Source organism: Scomber scombrus, chromosome 15, assembly GCF_963691925.1.
Source record: "Scomber scombrus chromosome 15, fScoSco1.1, whole genome shotgun sequence".
NCBI lineage: Eukaryota > Metazoa > Chordata > Actinopteri > Scombriformes > Scombridae > Scomber > Scomber scombrus.
This window is the reverse complement of record NC_084984.1, coordinates 3,671,438-3,686,688: the sequence shown is the minus strand read 5'-3', so window position 1 is coordinate 3,686,688 and position 15,251 is coordinate 3,671,438. Positions and strand designations below refer to the sequence as shown.

At 38.8% G+C, this 15,251-nt stretch overlaps 1 protein-coding gene across 1 annotated transcript; it reads left to right on the top strand.

The window, feature by feature from the left end:
* Positions 1-4,371: 4,371 nt before the first annotated feature.
* opn4xa (opsin 4xa) lies at positions 4,372-14,256 on the top strand. The gene is made up of 8 exons (XM_062434447.1): positions 4,372-4,505; positions 11,717-11,850; positions 12,054-12,257; positions 12,355-12,526; positions 12,651-12,812; positions 13,066-13,173; positions 13,257-13,425; positions 14,152-14,256. Exons 1-8 carry the CDS (start codon positions 4,372-4,374, stop codon positions 14,254-14,256), a joined length of 1,188 nt encoding a protein of 395 aa, XP_062290431.1.
* Positions 14,257-15,251: the final 995 nt, after the last annotated feature.

Sequence of the window (15,251 nt, the reverse complement as noted above, 5' to 3'; positions counted from 1 at the left end):
GATATGTACACTGTAGGTGTTGTCAGAATAAGGGGGGTTGATGTATAACCATTATTTACATAAAAACACATTGTAGATTTAATGATAACCAGCTGTGGAGAATGATCTAAATTAAGAACAGGCTATTCTTATTAAAAAAATTTAAAAAAAGACTTTGAATTACGCTCCATTTATAACTTTGCCAAGATCATTCTTTAAGTCATGGCCAAAAACACTGTAGCTTCTTAATGTTTTAAAATGAAAACATCCACTTAAGAAATATAAAATCAGGATATTTTAGTTCTAAAAGTACGTGAGACAGACAAGGCATGCTTTCCTCTATCAAAGCTTATTCATCAATCAATTTGTTGTTTCGTGAACATGAACATACATCTGTACATCTGTTCTGAAATGTTCATGAAAAAAAGCAAAGACTGCACTTCATTACATATTACATTTCTCTCAACCTTTAATGTGTTCACAGTCACTTCAGATACCTATTTGATTTATGTGACTTTAGCCTCTTATATGAGACGATGCTTTGATGCCTAATGAGGGCAAGTAAGAGGTGATTGAGGGTTCTTCTGACGCACACGCCTTCACTGAGCACAGCAAGAGCTCCCTGTGTGGACCTGACACACTGCATGCCCATGTGCTCTTCACCCATTGGGCTATATAGATATCTATGCTTATATTGTTTATTTATTTTATTTATTTACTTTTTTTAACTACAAAAAATTGCAATTTACATAATTTAGTTTAATTCAGTGTTTTAGTGGTATATGCTGTATATAATCATTCAATTTATTTTTGCAAATACACTAAAAATGCACAACATATTAGACACAGCATCATAGTAATGTTCTGTACATTTCCCATGTTTATGCATCACCACTGCTCTGGTGGATTAAGTACAGTCACATCACTCAGTTTAATTTTGGATTATGCATTATGAGTCAACAGTGGACTAGATTTATAACATGTTCTTGTACTCAAACAAACAAAATTATAAATGAGCTACATGATAGATGTTTTATAGCATCGTCTGAAAGTGATGTGGTAAAGAGCATCATGCTGCACTGACCCTTACCCTAACACCTAACTCCTTTCTATAATGCAGCTCAGAGTCAGACAGGATGTGGGTTTGCATAGGATAAATGCTGTTAATATTGCGTGACTCAATGTGCACTCTTGATTCCATCACATTAACAAAAACATAAAAATCCTCTTATAATCACTGCCGCAGCTGAGCAATGACCAGAGGGAACAGCAAAGTCCATACAGTCATTTTCATTATCAAAAATGCCTTGACTTAATCACCTCTTTGATAAATATGTCTTAGCATGGCAGTCATTGGGCACTTGTGACATATTAAAACTTCAACTCTTACGCATCTTGCCTGCCACTGCCATCCATTTTAGCTTTGATGTTGCCTTACAAGCATTGGTTTTGAAATCTTCCTGTGGGATTTGTAGACTCTTGGCTCTGAAAATGCATATTGTGGCTGTCCCAAGAATGACCTTGTGAAATCTCTCAAAGTACATCAGCTCAATAATACTGAGTGAGTATCTCCTCTCTGGCCAGTAAGGCCATGGCACCTTCGTTGCTCTTCACTGCTGCAACTCTTACTGCCTAAAGTGATTAATACTTAGCCAACCGATTTCACAGTTTGCAAGGGGTTAATAATTTATATTAAAAGGCACTGACTGTCATAATCCTTTTGATCCTATAAGCTATATGCAGTTCATTACCACATAATAAAATAACGGCAAAGTCATTTTGGTCCAAAGTAGAAGAAAAAAGGCTACTACAGCGGATGTTTAAAGTTCTTGGAACATTTCCGAAAGGATCACAAGAATGAGATTTGTTGTTGTCCCATACCACTCATGACTTACATACTGTGCTAAAGGGCATGATTTTCCTCTTCACGAGTGCATATGTACTGTAGTAGGCCTGAAGAACTGAAAAGGGAGATATGTGGCCTCAAAAAAAGTATCATGTTGTTGACATTAGGAAAAGAAGGAGATCTGGGGTCAACACATACAACTCAGGGGCCGTATTCACAAATATTTTGAGAATGTTTCATTGAGCTCTTAACTTTCTAGCAAGGAGTCGTAGCTTAGGAGTAATTTAGAAAGATTCTCAGAGCAACTCTGAGCAAGGAAGGGAGAGAAACGTTTAACTTAGTCAGGAAGATTGGTTGACTCGTTGATAGTTATGACTCATTCTTTTAAAAGGTTTGATTGGTTGATGATGAAAAAAAAAAAAATAAAACCTCTTAATGATAATAGGCATAGAATAGACAGTGAAATGTATTGACCTAATCACAGAATTCAGTGTCTACTATTTTAAAATATATTTATGCAATGAACATATCTGTTGAATTAACTGTAAGACATACTTTACACTTAATAATAATAATAATAATAATAATAATGCATTTTATTTAAAGGTGCCTTTCAAAGCACTCAAGGACACCTTACAAGGCACATAAAACACAACAACAGTACATCAAACAATAAAAATCAGGTAACATTTAGTGCAAAGATAAATAATAAATATGAATGTGACTATAAAGTGCATCAGTACAATAAATAAACAAGAACATTATTGCATAGTTAGTGTGAGACAGAGTATGCCACTCTGAATAGGTGCGTTTTCAGGCGGGATTTAAAGGTGGAAACAGAGTCAGAAGTTCAAATGTCTGGTGGGAGAGAGCTCCTGAGGCGGGGGGGGGCAGATCGGCTGAAAGCTCTTGACCCCATGATGGTAGTTAAGTTGGCAGATGGGGCAAAGAGCTGGTTGTCAGAGGAGGATCGGAGAGTTCGGGAGGGTGTGTAGATGTGAATCATGTGAAACCACCCCTACTTAGTAGCAAGTAGGGGTGGGAATCACAAGAGGCTCCACGATACAATATAATACTTGTGTCACGATACGATATTATTGCGATTTTTTAATATATTGCAATATTCTGCTATGTATTGCAATTCATTACCTTTTTACAACTGCAAATTATTACTGTCACCTCTGCTGACCTCACCAGAAAACAAACTAGAGCCATCTAGTGGACTGAAAAAGCAAATGATTTTATTATTCTAGTACCAAAAACTTAAATTTTCATTATCAATTTTTCCCCCACCCCTAGTAGCAAGTAGCCATAATTGTATAGTAGCCCATTCACATGCTGATCCAGATTTTTCCAGTTACCAAAGCGTGTGGACAGTATTTCTCCTACCTCTTTGTCTTTCCATTATTTTCTCCTCTGCTTAAGAAACTCTTGAGCTTTTTAAAAATCCTGCTACTGACTCCTAACAGTTTTCCTTAGGAGCTCTCTTAAGGGCTAAGATGCTGTGTGGATAACTGTTATCTGAACCAGGATCTAGTTTTAGCTGTGAGTTGAAAATCTTTTGAAGACGTTCCAAGAAACCTCTTCGAATTTCGTCAGTAAGAGCAGCTCTTTGTGCTGGGGCATTTTATCAATATGGGCCCACATTCATGTCTGAGACTCATATGCATAAACATTGTTTTTGACAGATTTATAAAGCTATTCATACATAAAGGCTGTTTTGGAAATCCTTGCTGAGATTAGAGACACTGTTAATCACCCCTGAATATGTAAATATTTTCTCAGATTACAATTTAACCAAAAACCAAGAAAACAAAACAACACAAAAAGAAAACCTGGAACCTGGTTTCTAGATTACAGTTTAAAAGGTATATACCACTATTTTGTCATTACTTTATCCTCTACACAAAGCTTGCAATCCAAACAGGATAGACAGCTTGTTCAACTTACCAAACAGTGGTGTAGAAAGTACGGCAAGTTCTGCATTTTCATCAGAACTTACCCAATTTTGTTATAGTGCCCAACACTAACCCCAAAACCCAAAATTTCCTGTTTGAAAACTCAACAAAATTCACAGTTGAGATTCAAAACATCACCAGTGAGCTGAGAGGAAATGTGGGGATTTCCTCAGATTTCCTAAAAAACATATGTAAGCACAAAACTGCTACATGTCTGATATATAAAAAAACGAAAAAGGATAGATACAAAATATTAAAAATATGTTATGTAATGTAGAAACTATTACAGAGAAGTCTCAACTAAGACAAATTAATTCACATCCTTGAGCAACTCCATAAAATGTTGACATGAAGGAATGCTAACTGAATAAAGATGCAGTGTTGCAGACACAAGCTGTATGCCATCATGTCCTTGTATATTTTTCCCCCTAGACATTTTACTTGCTGATCTTAATAAATACTATTACATAATGCTGGAAAGTTTAGTCGGTTAGAGAAGGCAGAGAAGAAGACTGGGCCACCATGACATGCTGTACTGCAAAGACAGACCCTCTGATGTTGACATCTGTGTATGTTTTTGTCACAGAAATGGACAAGGATCACGGATTCTATCGGCAGGTGGATGTCCAGGACCACGCTCACTACATTGTTGCATTCTTCGTCTTGGTGATCGGAACAGTGGGTGTTACTGGGAACGCCTTGGTCATGTACGCATTTTTCTGGTAGGTATCAAGTAGATTTTCCTTATGGACGGGGTGATTTTTTTGTGATTTTCTGTTATTTCTATACTGTTACTATGTTGGATGTCTATGTTAAATGTGGCCAAAGGTCCAAAAGTTGAGGTTAACATGTGTAAAAATCCTACATTGAAAGCCAAAAGCCAGCGTGTTCTGAACGCTGTGTTTGCAATGTCACCTTTACTTCCTCCTCGTGATGACATCAGACTATCTGTGCATGCCCACAACCAGCTGCCCTTTCCATAGCATTTGTTGCTAAGGTTGATCCATGGATTACTCATGTTGCGTATTCACATATTTCGGATTGGATTTGGGCTCAAACGTACAGGTGTATTTGAAAAATTTCTACTTCAAGTAAAGAACAAGAAAAATGCGAGAAATCCCTCCACTACTATTATGGCGTTTTTCCACTACACAGTTCCAGCACAACTCGCCTCGACTCGGCTCGCCTCACCTCGGTACGGTTCCAGAATAGACTTTTTCCATTACAAAAAAGTACCTACTCAACGTGGGAGGGGTCGTCAAAGCACGGCTCCGCGAAACTGCTGTGACTTTGTTTTATACGCGACACAAACACATAAACAATGGAGGACATGGAGGCAGTGGTGTACTTGCTGCTGTATGAGGCTTTCTGTCTCACACAAAGCAAGAAAATTGAGCCGTATGGCTGTAACTATGGTTGTAACGCTGTTGCCGGTATTTAAAAATGCCGGGTTTGAATCTTGTGTGGGACGGCTCATGACTCCTCCAGCGACAACTCTTCTGACCAATCAGTGGCCGGCAGTCTGGTGACGTCACATTTAGTATCGGCTTGGCTTGCTTGGAACTAAAAAAGCACCAGGTACCAGGTACTTTCCCTAGTGGAAACGCAAAAAAAACCGAGGCGAGGCGAGTCGAGGCGAGTCGTGCTGGAACTGTGTAGTGGAAAAGCGCCAATAGTTTATGCAACTTCTGGAGCCTATCCAAGCAGAACAGAGTGGGCTCATTGGGAGGGGGGCCTTAAAGCTGCAGTCTGTAACTATTTTTGTTACATTTGCTAAAATTGTCATTATGATCTGATAGTAGAATAACATACAGATAAGATGTGACATAATTTACTGTCCCTGGGTCCACCCAGTGGTCATGAAATGATTTGCAAGTATCCATTCGTTCCCGAATAAAACAACCAATCAGAGCCTGGAGGAGTGTCGATGACACTGTACACGCGCTGCTGGCAGGCCCCCTCCCCCGCGTGCTCTCACTCGGCATATAAGAAATGGACGTAACATCTGTGACATCACCCATTGGTTTAAGGAGTGCTGCTCAGTAATTAAATAGCACAACGTGTGACTATTCACTGAAACTAAAATATATCAAGGCTGAATTTTAAACAGCAATAAAACTAGTGAAAAATTCAAAGCCATCACTTCAAGCAGTTCATGTGATTTTTCCCACCTCTGTACTTTCTGCAAAATGACTGAATAAGGGAAACAGTGTGTTCTTGCATTAGAAAGTACAGATGTCATGAACACAGGCAGGAAGGTCTTCACAGCAGCCTGCAGGCATTCAATACCAGGACACAGCCTAGTGATTATTTAACTGTACTGGATAAATCAATGCATGAATTCAACAATTCATTCAGCCATTCCATTATTTACACATAGTCAAAACCGCGCTTCCACATAAACCACATAAAGTGTAAATACTGCAGCTCAGGGTAATCCAATCAACTACTATGTGCCTCACATCACCATTGTCTCATATAAAAGGCTAAAGTCACATAACATCACCAACATCAGTGCAGCACGATTCTTAACAGGACTAGAAGAAAATTAACTCGTCAGGTTAAAAAAAGAATTTGCTAATCTGAATACCGATCATTTTAAAATGTTGTGACATGTATTATGATGCAGCCTATAATTTGTCTTCCCTGCCTCGAGCCAAAAAGCAACCTTTTCAAAAAGCTTTCACTGGCTTTCATACTTGGTGTTAAAACCTGATGAAGAAAACTGCCTGACTCTTGTGTGATGACTTTGTGTCTGATTGGATTGAGGATTTGTTTTGATAAATTACTGAATAGACAAATGAACAATTCAAATACAGTATATAAACCATCATTATCTTCCCTTGGTAGTGGAACTCAGAAATTATGTAATTATCTCAAATCAGCTAATCTTTAAACCTGCAATAATAATAGAAATATTTTTTCCCCCGAAAATTCATGATTCTGGTAGAGTGCATGATAGTTTACCAGTATGGCTTCTTTGGACAGCTAAAGGTGCAATATGTGAAAATCCAAAATGTCTTCTCATTAATGACATCGGTTGTCATTAAGTGAGCTGCAGTCAGCATCCTGTTCACACCATAGACTGTATATAAAATGGACGTAACATCCGTGACGTCACCCATTGGTTTATGGACTGCTGCTTGGAAGCGAATAGTTTCGGATCTGAGCAGTGCCATCTTCAAACATTTCCGGTGCATGCTTGGTAAAAAAAACCCACGGATTCTACTTATATGGGCATCAGGAGGAGCAAAAGGCGCCCTCCTGAACCTGTGAACCAATCAACCTGTCAATCACGACGTAGCCACGCCCTAATGCATACCCTGCTTTATCGTCACATATAAAATCAAGGAGGCCAAAATGTCCCAAATGAACATCATACTGCATTGAAGAAGGCTTTAAACTAGCGATTGAGACCATAAGCACATTTTGAAAACGTTTACTGAGGTTAGAAATCAAGTGAGAAGTTGGTGAATTCTCCATTGACTTGTATAGAGACGGAAGTCCTTTTGACACCAAAACGGTCGCCCCCTGGTGGCCTTTTGATAGAATGCAGTTTTAAGTTACTTCCGCGTTGGCATCATTTCAGAGGACCAGAACTCCCCGCCTGTGTTGCACCCTGTTAGCGCAGCAGAGGAACGGGGGACAGGCAAGGAGAATATATTATTCTCAGAAATCAGTCCACAGGCGGCCAAGAAAGTCTGGAAACGTTTAATTTTATTTCTATACATTCTGTTGACAATTTAAGTTAATTTTTGATTGTTTTAAACTAAAACATTCTTACATAATTTGTACTTATTACACCTTTAAATGAAACTGAACCATTGTTAATATTATTAGTAGCACATGTGCTTTTCCTTCAATGACATGTGTTACTGTCTGCATGATGTCCCAAATTCTACTTTATATTTAATACATTTTGAGGCCAAGATTTCAATGTCGACATACTGTACCAATTCACTTAAAATAAAATAAAAATATGAAATGAGGTCAATATACTGTATATACACATGGGTGTTTATTTGACATGTATACACTAAGGTTCCTCCTGGGTATATAGTATTCCACAGAATGCAATGAAGAACCAAGTGTTAGATACAATCCTGAGTCTGACATGTTTTCTGCATTAAGGTCTAACGTCCAGTGAAGTACGGCAATACACAGCTACCGTAAATGTCGCATCACTCAATCTCTACTCCAGTCACACTTATTTAGTACACATCCACTCACTTACATGTAAACACACAAATACACTCTGGGTTATCTGTCTGTGCAAAGTGTGTAAAGTATTCACTCTTTTTAGTCTTTTTACAGTGAGTGGACAAAACAAGGAGCACAAAAGGCTTTCAGTACTAATGTAACTACTGAAGTAAATATTAAAGGGGCCATATTTTACCCCTTTTCCAAAAGTTAACACAGTTCCCCAGGGTTTAAATAAAATGTACTGGACATGCATTGGTCAAAAATACCACAAGGATCAAGCAGCAGCCATCTCATCCTACCTAACTAGCCCAGTTCAGAATGGCCAGTTTGTGTGTAAATAAACTTTTGCTGTGATTTAATTGAAATAAACACATCAAAATGATGACAAAATAATTGATGATTAAAATCATGATGTTAATTTGTAAAAAGCCTTAATTCATCCCTTGTCAGGTCTGTCTGCAAGACGACAGCCAAACAACTTTGAAAATGATTATTTTTCATATTGATCAGGGCTATGCTGACATTGAAGCTGCTCCATCCACACTCAAAATAACATAATCTAAAGTTATAAATATGGCAGTGACATTATTGGTTATATTGTTGACATGCGCATACTGTGTAACTTTAAAATTATATAAACTCACTGGCATTGATGTGTCACTAGCAAGATGTTTATATTTAATGACAACAGCTGAGGTGGTGTGTGTTAGCTCTGGTGTTAGCTCTCACTAGGTTGAGAAACAAGATAAATCTGACTAGCTTGTTGAATCCAGGCGGGGAGTTCCGGTCCTCTGAAATGAGGCCAACGTGGAAGTAACTTAAAACTGCATTCTATCAAAAGGCCACCAGGGGGCGACCGTTTTGGTGTCAAAAGGACTTCCGTTTCTATACAAGTCAATGGAGAATTCACCAACCTCTCACTTGATTTCTAACCTCAGTAAACGTTTTCAAAATGTGTTTATGGTCTCAATCGCTAGTTTAAAGCCTTCTTCAATGCAGTATGATGTTCATTTGGGACATTTTGGCCTCCCTGATTTTATATGTGACAATAAAGCAGGGTATGCATTAGGGTGTGGCTACGTCGTGATTGACAGGTTGATTGGTTCACAGGTTCAGGAGGGCGCCTCATGCTCCTCCTGATGCCCATATAAGTAGAATCCGTGTTTTTTTTTTACCCGGCATGCACCTGAAATGTTCAAGATGGCGCTGCTCAGATCCGAAACTATTCGCTTCCAAGCAGCAGTCCACAAACCAATGGGTGACGTCACGGATGTTACGTCCATTTTTATATACAGTCTATGGTTGAATCACAAGAGTGTAGTGCAAGCCAACACACACCAAACTGACTGGGTGGTCTTATTATCACTACAAGTATTATTATCTTGTGTTAGTATGCACATCAGAGACCCAAATACATAATAAGCACAAGCACTGACGTTTTTCAAGTTATGGCACTATGTGAGCATTAGTCTAAGACTCTGATATCCTAAATAAGAATACATATAGTATCGTTTTTAATTCACTTGGAACAAATGTTCATCCTATTACATCCGTCCCTATACTATAAACGTGTGCCCATTTATGTCACAGTAAATGCTCAGTGACACAGATTCAACTGACACATCACAGATGAAAGGCATCTTCAAAGGCTGCTATAAATAGTTAATATTCAAAACCCTACATCAGAAAAGGTAGAACTAATGTATCCTAGATTTTAGGTGATGTTCAGATTTCATTAATTCACAAAAAAAGAGAAAATCTCCACACACTGGTAGCCCTCTACTCAGCCCAGTACTGTTTCTGGGGGATTGTTTCAGTATACCAAAATCAATAGTGGTGAAAAAGCCATTTGAAGTGTGCTGTGGTGTGCACCATTACCATGCATTACAACATGACCATCTGTGCCCACTTGTAGCCTTAGAAAATAACTTGTGCTGCCAACATCTGCTATGGCCCCCACATGGCTGGTTCCAGGTTCATTATTGCAAATTGGGTACATGTGTACATTATCACAGGTTCTCGTGATGTGAAACTGTGTGACACTTTAATAGAAATGTATGTGTTTGGCTGTATGTGTTGTCTTAGCAGCTTCTGGAGGGGTGTCAGGGGGATAAGAGAAGAGACATGTTATCCAACAGAACTGAGTTTAGGGAGATTTGACAGGAAAATAGCATTGTGTACATGTAATATTGCAGTGCAAATAAACTTTCTTCCTTAGCTTTTTCACATGCTTAGCTTAAAAAAAAAATCCCAAACCAAATAAACAAACAGGTGCTGTGTGGTTTTGTAACATTTCCCAGCTGTATAGCAGTGTGGGGATTAGAGTTAATTTGCTGCTTTACCTGCACCCTCCCAGAAAGTACATGAACTTTTATTGGAGACAATAAGTGAGTAGGCTGTCAATTCTGGTTTGGTTTTTGGAGATCCTCTAGGCATTTGGCCTATAGTGTTTCCCAAATGTCTTCCTAAAAATGCGACTAAATTGAAATGTAATTTACAAATCAATGTATGACCTCTAGTAAAAAAAGTGTCAGCTACAGTGGCTTTTTCACTAGAGGTGCTAAAAGCATTGAAATTGCTGTCATTGTCTCAGATAATTGTTGAACAGTAAGGTTGTGCTTCCAAAATTAGTCAACAAAGTTTACACTAGAGAATCCGTTAGTACTGAAGCTGCTCTTCTGATTCCCTTGCTAAGAGTTTTAATCTTCATTTCATCTCTCTTTCAGTGCAATATCATTGATATAATATAATTGATGTGCTTTTTAATTTCAATTTTGAACTGGACTTCAGTTCAGAAGGATGCGGATTTGGTATTTGATTGATTGCATTGACCAGCAAAGAGGAGATGCTCCATATGAGCCCCTGACCTGTATGTACAGTATGTCTGTACATCTCTCTGGGGAACCTAAAGTCTTTCAATGAGTCAAGAACTCAACAATCTTTAACACAATAATTGTATTGTAATCCACAGCAAGATCATTTAAATATACTTTACAATAACATTTTAACATTTATCTTAAAATCGTTTGGTCCAGTTAGAAAGCAGAATTACGATGCAGTAATTTCCAAATAATGACTTTAGGAAATGGAATGCATTACAAAGGCATAGACACCCTTATTTGACAGTAGAGAGACAGGAATTCATGGGAGAGAGAGGGGGGTGTGTCATACAGAAAGGTCCACCGGCCGGGACTCAAACCGAGGTCCGCTGCGTACTGTATGTGGCATGTGCTCTTGACCACCTGTACGCCCAGGAAATATACTGCATTTATATGGTGCTTTAATCCAAAGTGCCTTACAAGTTTCCTCTTATTCACACATTCACACACACCAATGACAGTGAGCCATGTAAGGCCCCGCGGCTGAGGACTGAACAACGAATGAATTGATTAGTGGACAACCTGCTGCCTGCTGAGTCACAGACAGCCTGATTTGAAACTAATATACACATTTAGGATCAGGGTTTTCTTTTGAACCACAACAAAGTTCATCATCCACCACATCTGACAGAAGATGACAGGAGCAAATAGTTAGCAACAAACATTGTGTCGAAGTTTGTGAGCATATGGAAAATACTACAGTGCATGAATTACAACTACAGCTAATACTACAACTGAAATGATGTCTTCATTCACACTGATTTAAAAACAAAAAAATATATGCTGTGCTAAAGGCCATACGGTGAGCACTTTTCAGTGATTTAAGACTTTTCAACCCTCCTGTGTTTCAGTAACAAGAAGCTACGTACTCCTCCCAACTTTTTCATCATGAACCTGGCAGTCAGTGACTTCCTCATGGCAATTACACAGTCACCCATATTTTTTGTTAACTCTCTTTACAAGGGGTGGATTTTTGGTGAAACAGGTATTTCTCTTTTTAACATGTAATTCATACTTTATTGCATCTATGGCATAGTGTTGTTTATGTATGAAATATAGTACCCACTCATATTGGGCTGTGAATTTACGTCACTAACATCTGTTTTGTCACTATCACATTTAAGTCACAGTCTTCCAGTTACCAGGGGAAATGTATTAAAATGCTTTCTTCTTTCTTCTCCTCTGCAGGCTGTAAAATGTATGCTTTCTGTGGGGCTTTATTTGGAATCACTTCCATGATAAACCTTCTGGCCATCTCTGTAGACCGCTACATTGTCATCACCAAGCCTCTGCAGGCCATACGATGGACCTCTAAAAGACGCACTCGCTTCATTATTGCCCTTGTCTGGCTGTACTCTCTAGCCTGGAGTCTTGCACCACTTTTGGGGTGGAGTAAGTCATTTATTTTCTCACCTCCTGGTTCTTTTTATGCAATTATCTGTATAATTCTAGAGTTTATACATATCCTTTTTATCTCTCCTTTCTCAAGGTTCATATATACCAGAGGGCCTGATGACCTCATGCACATGGGACTACGTGACATCTACTCCAGCCAATAAAAGTTACACTTTGATGTTATGCTGCTTTGTATTCTTCATCCCTCTGGGCATTATATCCTACTGTTATCTGTGCATGTTTCTGGCAATCCGCCATGCAAGCAGGTGAATGAATTAACATAGGTGAATATTCAGAACTTTAAACTCTTTGTAAATAATTGAAATGCTGCCACGTATAGTAAGATTACTAACAACTCAATTTCATTATTCCTTCTCTCTGTCCTAACAGAGATGTTGAGAAGTTGGGGTCTCAGGTGAGGAAGTCAACCCTGATCCAGCAGCAGTCCATCAAGACTGAATGGAAGCTGGCCAAGATTGCCTTTGTGGTCATCATAGTGTTTGTGCTTTCCTGGTCGCCCTATGCATGTGTCACCCTCATCGCCTGGGCTGGGTAAATATACAGTACAGTATGACAAGGACTCTTTATTATCCAATGATATTTGGAATGAAACCTTGAATAAAACATAGAGGATACTTGCTTGCATCATGTGATTCATTTCAGCCATTAACCATGAACCATACTCCACCTCTTGTAGAATGTCATTATCTATGGCATGGTGAGATATTACGCAATATTGGTTAAACTACAGTATAAGTATCACCACAGATGATGGACAGTTCTGCTCTGTACAATCACTTTTCAGATATGGAAGCATCCTAAATCCCTACTCCAAAGCTGTCCCAGCAGTTATAGCCAAGGCATCAGCCATCTACAACCCTTTTATTTATGCCATCATTCACTCTAAATACAGGTGAGTGCACTCATCCAACTAATCAATAACCTAAGCTTGAGAAAGATGGAGTGGTTTTGTTTGAGTAATTACTATTTTAACAGGGACACACTTGCTGAAAAGGTCCCCTGTCTACACTTCCTCGCCCAGGCCCCCAAGAGGGACTGCATATCAGTGTCACACAGCGAGTCCTCTTTCAGGGATTCAATGCTGAGCAGACAGTCGTCCAGAACAAAGTTTCACCAAGTGTCCTCCGTGTCTACAACTGACACAGTGAGTTTGGCTTCTACACTATACTGGAATACTTTCATAAGTAGAAAAAGGCACATTTGGCTGGCAATGGCACAAACGTTTGAAGCCTGATTCTGAATCTTGTATACAGCCTGCATACCTGTTGCACCACTACCATGCAGAATGTCTGTAGCATAATAAAAATATAGTACATATGTAGATTTGTGGAACTGATCTAAATAAATCCCTAGTGGTGCACCAGGTGCGCCTCGTGTTTCATCTCTGTCCACAACAGGCTGTGATGTACTGAAAGCAGAGTGGCAGTGAGGAACACTGAGCAGGCTGCTGGTTAACGAGCTGCATATATCACTGCAAAATCTGATGGGGGGGGGAATGAATCGCTTTTACATTCCAATATAGACATACTGATATATAAGCTATTGTCATTGTATTTAGGCCCAATCATTTTAAATAATTGTGGTTCTAACAATGAATACTGTTTACATTCATTAAATATTGACTATATTATTTTTTAAGACCGTGGGACATATATGATTTGTGCATAGATTGTTTACAGAGTAAGAACATATTGATGAATCCCAGATTTGTGCTTTAAGCACATATTTATGTATATGCACTGTTTGTGAATGAAGCCCATTGTTATTTTCTACTAGAACCACAATTACAAGGCAAATACAAGTTATTATTAAGTTACTTAAGGAAATTCTTACCTCAATATACATATATTAATGTGCATTTCCCCTGCAGCAGGTTTGGAGTGATGTTGAGCTGGACCCAATGGACCAGAGCCATTGTGTGAGTTCCAGTTATTCCCTTGAAGCTCTGAGAGAGAAAGTACAAGTCACAGGTTAAACAGACCAAAGAAAAGGGAGGCCAAAGCCTGGAACAGGTAAGGTAGGTGCTCATTATACATTCAAATCATGTCAACATGTTAATTTAAAATGTAGGTTTTTAATTTAAATTCTGTTCTAGACTCAGAGAGAGAGGCTCACTGAACAGATGTGGCTACAACCTTTCATCTGAGTCTGTTCAACATGTAAATGCCCGTGGCCCAGGGGAGAAGGGAGGACAATCCTGAAAGCTGGAATAAAAAGACAAAACAGGAAGATGAGGGTGAATGTGAACAGGGAGGGAAGCACATTATGAACAGAAGGATGAAGATGTTAAGGAGTCCTAGGTCCCCATCCAGCTGGACTCTTTGGACAACACTGTATGTTTGAACTCCCATGCCGCTCTCAGACCCAACTCAAAGAAAGACCTGCTGGACCGCTGTTATTGTGAGGAAACAAAGGCACACAGGGAAAACCAACAGGACTGTTGTTTGATGTACAGCCTGATGGACTGTTCAAATCAGCTCTTTGAGTTAGCGCAAAGATTTCTCTCCCCAACACAAATGTTTGTCTATATATATGACTATGTGTTACTGTGACACAGCAGAGTAAATATGTTTGTTTTTATGTCTAAGAATGCTGAAGCGATCATTTTTTTAGCAGCAACTTTTATTGCAACTGTGATGCGGTTGTAGAGCCATGCAGTACAGCAGATATAATTGTTTACTTGTGCAATCGTATAACTGTGACACACATCTCTCCTCTTGCTGTTAACGGAAAATAACACTACTTTAGTTTTTTGTTAGAGTCAAGTCCTCGGTACTATCATTATTGTCACAGTGAAACAAAGAAAAAACTTTGAAGGACCTTTGGAAAGACTGAGTTCAAAATAATATGCACTTTTGTCAGAAAAGCCAGGATTCATATATATACTAAGAACAATGAATAAAAGACAAACCAGATTTGTGATGAACTTGTTGGGGATACCAAAGATAGTCTCTTTTTTGGAATAGTTCT

Excerpts from the sequence above, each read along its gene's own strand:
- opn4xa (XM_062434447.1), top strand. The coding sequence starts at position 4,372 with ATGGACAAGGATCACGGATTCTATCGGCAGGTGGATGTCCAGGACCAC. Across the intron at positions 12,258-12,354 it reads TGCACCACTTTTGGGGTGGA|GTTCATATATACCAGAGGGC; the intron begins GTAAGTCATTTA and ends TCCTTTCTCAAG. Across the intron at positions 12,813-13,065 it reads ACCCTCATCGCCTGGGCTGG|ATATGGAAGCATCCTAAATC; the intron begins GTAAATATACAG and ends ATCACTTTTCAG.